General features: G+C 32.7%; 1 protein-coding gene across 1 annotated transcript; it reads left to right on the top strand.

The window, feature by feature from the left end:
* Nucleotides 1–592: 592 nt before the first annotated feature.
* Nucleotides 593–3,530, top strand: LOC145134327 (alpha dioxygenase). Its single transcript, XM_079069190.1, has 8 exons — nucleotides 593–729; nucleotides 878–1,011; nucleotides 1,106–1,319; nucleotides 1,621–1,766; nucleotides 1,954–2,184; nucleotides 2,421–2,623; nucleotides 2,754–2,997; nucleotides 3,071–3,530. The coding sequence occupies exons 1-8, from the start codon at nucleotides 661–663 to the stop codon at nucleotides 3,291–3,293; spliced, it is 1,464 nt and encodes a 487-aa protein (XP_078925316.1). The 5' UTR covers nucleotides 593–660; the 3' UTR covers nucleotides 3,294–3,530.
* Nucleotides 3,531–4,128: the final 598 nt, after the last annotated feature.

Raw genomic sequence — 4,128 nt, 5'->3', positions numbered from 1 at the left:
GAGAAGGAAGCACCGGTTCCTGTCGGGTAGCAGCCTAGCAGGGGAGGAAGAAAAAACAGAAACCACGATTTGGCAGTTATGGTCCCTCGGGTTTAGCCTTATGACAAAATCTACCTTATATTGAAATATCTCATCAAAACTGATTTCTTGAAAATTACAGTTTAAACCCTATACATATGTGTTTAATTTGTACTTAATAAATATTGTTTTACTTTATTTATTATCATTATTAAATATCAAAATCTATTAGATTTGTATTTTAACATTTATTACTTTATTATTTATTTCACTTAGGCTTCTAATTTATATAGACACCATTTTAATTCGCTAAACCCTTATATATATATATATATATATATATATATATATATATATATATATATATATATATATAAAAAGATAAATAAATAAAAATGACAAAAAAATGGGGCATTACATATATAATATTTTTTTGCTCACCAATGATCTTTAACCAAAGCTTACACCGATCACATGTTAATATTTTGTTTCTAGAAACTCTTCCCCCAAATTTGTTAACATTTGCATGTTCAAGATTATTGAAGTGGTACAAATCTTAAGTTGCTAGATCCTCATCCATCAGTGGTGGCCACAAAGTTACTGGAAAGAAAGCAATTTAGAGACTGTGGAAAGCAATTCAACATGATAGCTTGCTCTTGGTTACAGTTCATGATTCATGACTGGATTGATCATATGGAGGACACCCATCAGGTCCCATTTATCATATTGATAACAACGATATTTTAAATTACTTCTCCATCATTCTACTTCAAAAAACCTTCTTAATCATATTGGAAAATTATATTCTACACATCAAAGTCCACCTCACGTTTTCTGATCAACAATGCCCATGTGACAGATTGAAATTGTAGCTCCTGCGGAGGTTGTCGGTCAGTGTCCCTTGAAGTCGTTCAAGTTCTATCGGAGCAAAGAAATTTCGACAGGATCGCTTCAACCTAACACTGGTTTCATTAATAGACGGACACCATGGTGGTAAGTGGGCCATATGTGAATGATTTATGGTTTGACTCTATACAAGTCAAATCACATACAGCTTGTGTTATATCTTAAGAACTGATTTGAGCAGGGATGGAAGTGTTATTTATGGAAATGACGAAGCGGGTATGCAAAAGGTAAGAGCCTACAAAGACGGAAAGTTAAAGATTTCGAGAGATGGACTTCTTGAACATGATGACATATGGATTCCTATATCGGGCGATATACGAAATTGTTGGGCTGGTTTCTCCTTGTTGCAAGCTTTATTTGTCAAAGAGCATAATGCTATTTGTGATATGCTCAAGGTAAGTGCATCATATATATATATATATATATATATATATATATATATATATATATATATATATATATATATATATATATATATGATAAAAGTGAATATACACTTAAGGGTATATAAACTTAGGTACCCAAACTCAGCATATTACTTCGTTTTTTATCATATATATATATATATATATATATATATATATATATATATATATATAACCATCTTGTTTTCAAAACGGGTATTCAAGAAACTCGGTTAGTATCGTTGGTCCAAAATAGGGTTTCTCCTTGAGTTTTTGACAATCTTGTTTGCAGGAGCATTATCCAGAATTTGATGATGAGAAGCTCTACCAACATGCAAGATTAGTAACCTCAACAATTATTGCCAAGATCCACACCATTGATTGGACTGTTGAACTCCTCAAGACTAATACCCTATTAGCAGCAATGAGAATCAATTGGTAAGCAAGTAGGTCACAAAACATAGCGGACACAAATGAAGGCTGCAAGTGTAAAACTTCATTATGATTCTTTATTTTATTCTAGAATTTGAAAGGATAATTTTTTTAACAGTGAACAACACTATTTTTGGTACAAGTGTGCTTGATCAAAAACAATTTACACTAATCATTTATAGGTTTATTGCAGGTACGGCATTTTTGGGAAGAAAGTGAAGGATCTATTTGGGAATATATTCGGATCTGAACTAAGTGGATTGGTGGGTCTTAAAAGGCCACAAGATCATGGAGTCCCTTATTCTTTGACAGAGGAGTTCGTAAGCGTCTACAGAATGCACACAACATTGCCTGACAAAATATTTCTCCGAGACATTAATGATGTTGTTTCAAATCACAAATCAGCTCCACCAATCCAAGAAGAGTACTACTCTTACTCACTCTCTCTCTCTCTCTCTCTCTCTCTCTCTCTCTCTCTCTCTCTCTCTCTCTCTCTCTCTCTCTCTCTCTCTCTCTCTCTCTCTCTCTCTCTCTCTCTCTCTCTCTCTCTCTCTCTTTATATATATATATATATATATATATATATATATATATATATACTCGTGATTTTTTGAGCCACTTGCAAATAATATTGCTTAAAGGTTTATATAATATTTATAGGGTGAATATGAAGGATATGATTGGGAAAGAAGGAGAAAGAAGATTGTCTAAAATTGGTTTGGAGAAGATGTTGGTATCCATGGGTCACCAATCTTGTGGAGCAGTCACATTATGGAATTATCCATTGTGGATGAGAAACCTTGTGGCTCATGATATCAATGGTGAAGAGAGAACAGATCTGGTGGACATGGCTTCCATAGAAAGTATGTACCCAAAGAATTCTCTACCATATATATATATATATATATATATATATATATATATATATATATATATATATATATATATATATATGATCTAACTTTAACATATATATGCTAATGAGATGAACAGTCTATAGAGATAGAGAAAGGAAGGTTCCTCGATACAATGAGTTCAGGAGGAACTTGCTAATGATTCCTATTAGAAAATGGGAAGATATGACTGATGATGAAGAGGTTATTGAAGCGCTCTATGAAATATATGGAGATGATGTTGAGAAGCTTGATCTACTAGTGGGGATACATGCAGAGAAAAAGATACAAGGTTTTGCCATTAGTGAGACTGCTTTCTTCATCTTCGTACTAATTGCTTCAAGGTGATGCCCTTTTTCTTGAAATTGGTTAACTAGTCATATGTTTCGTGATATTGATGTTTAACCGTGGTTGCAGGAGGCTTGAAGCAGATCGCTTCTTTACCACTAATTTTAACCCACAAACATACACTGAGAAAGGACTACAATGGATCAATAAGACTGAGAGCCTGAAATGCGTTATTGACAGACATTTCCCTAATATGTCAAAAACTTGGATAAGATGCTCGAGTGCATTTTCTGTGTGGGACTCAGATCCTAATCCTCCTAATTATGTACCCTTGTATTGGCGCTTAGCCTGATCGTAATATGTCAACTTCATCATGTTTCATAAACTTTAGTGTAGAAAAAGATAATATGTGTGGGTACATAGCAAGATTTTCCTCTTTGTTGAGGCAATCAGTCTGGACTTTAGACGCCATGTTTGGTTCAAATCGATATGTTGTAGAAGATGAAGGGTCTATATGGACAAATTCAGAGAATATTTGTATTGAATATTTGAATGACATTATATATGGTTTGAATATTTGGATTTTGAATTGGTTTTATCTATTAAATTGAGAGTTTGATGATCCAAAAATCCGAAGAACGGTTTTATATATCTTTATTTTTAGTTTTTAATACCATATATATATATATATATATATATATATATATATATATATATATATATATATATATATATATATATATATATATATATATATATATATATATATATATATATATAGAATGTCTCGAGTCTTACGATGGAGGGAGGTCATTCCTCCCAACCCAGATGTGATGTAGGTAGGGGTGGCAAAATGTGCTATCGTTTCGTGTTTCTGTCTGACACGACACGACAATGTTTTATGTAACACGAACACGATACGACACGATATCATGTTTTTTTTTAACTAACACGAAAACGAACGAATTAACTAACGACAAACACGACACGACATGAAAAATATAACATATACTAAAAACTAGTTTATTTAATGAATACTTTATCAAATATAACACGACAAACACGAAAAACACGATAAATGACTGCTAAATCGTGTCAATTTTGTGTCGAATTTTGAACACGAACACGACACGACACGATATCGTGTTTTTTGCAGTTAACACGAACACGACACGACACGATATCGT

Source organism: Lactuca virosa, chromosome 8, assembly GCF_052849685.1.
Source record: "Lactuca virosa cultivar CGN04683 chromosome 8, Lactuca_virosa_CGN04683_v6, whole genome shotgun sequence".
Lineage (NCBI taxonomy): Eukaryota > Viridiplantae > Streptophyta > Magnoliopsida > Asterales > Asteraceae > Lactuca > Lactuca virosa.
Note: the sequence above shows the minus strand (reverse complement) of the source record. Positions and strands in the feature narration are given on the sequence as shown.

Excerpts from the sequence above, each read along its gene's own strand:
- LOC145134327 (XM_079069190.1), top strand. The coding sequence starts at position 661 with ATGATAGCTTGCTCTTGGTTACAGTTCATGATTCATGACTGGATTGAT. Across the intron at positions 1,767-1,953 it reads GCAGCAATGAGAATCAATTG|GTACGGCATTTTTGGGAAGA; the intron begins GTAAGCAAGTAG and ends GGTTTATTGCAG. Across the intron at positions 2,185-2,420 it reads GCTCCACCAATCCAAGAAGA|GGTGAATATGAAGGATATGA; the intron begins GTACTACTCTTA and ends TAATATTTATAG.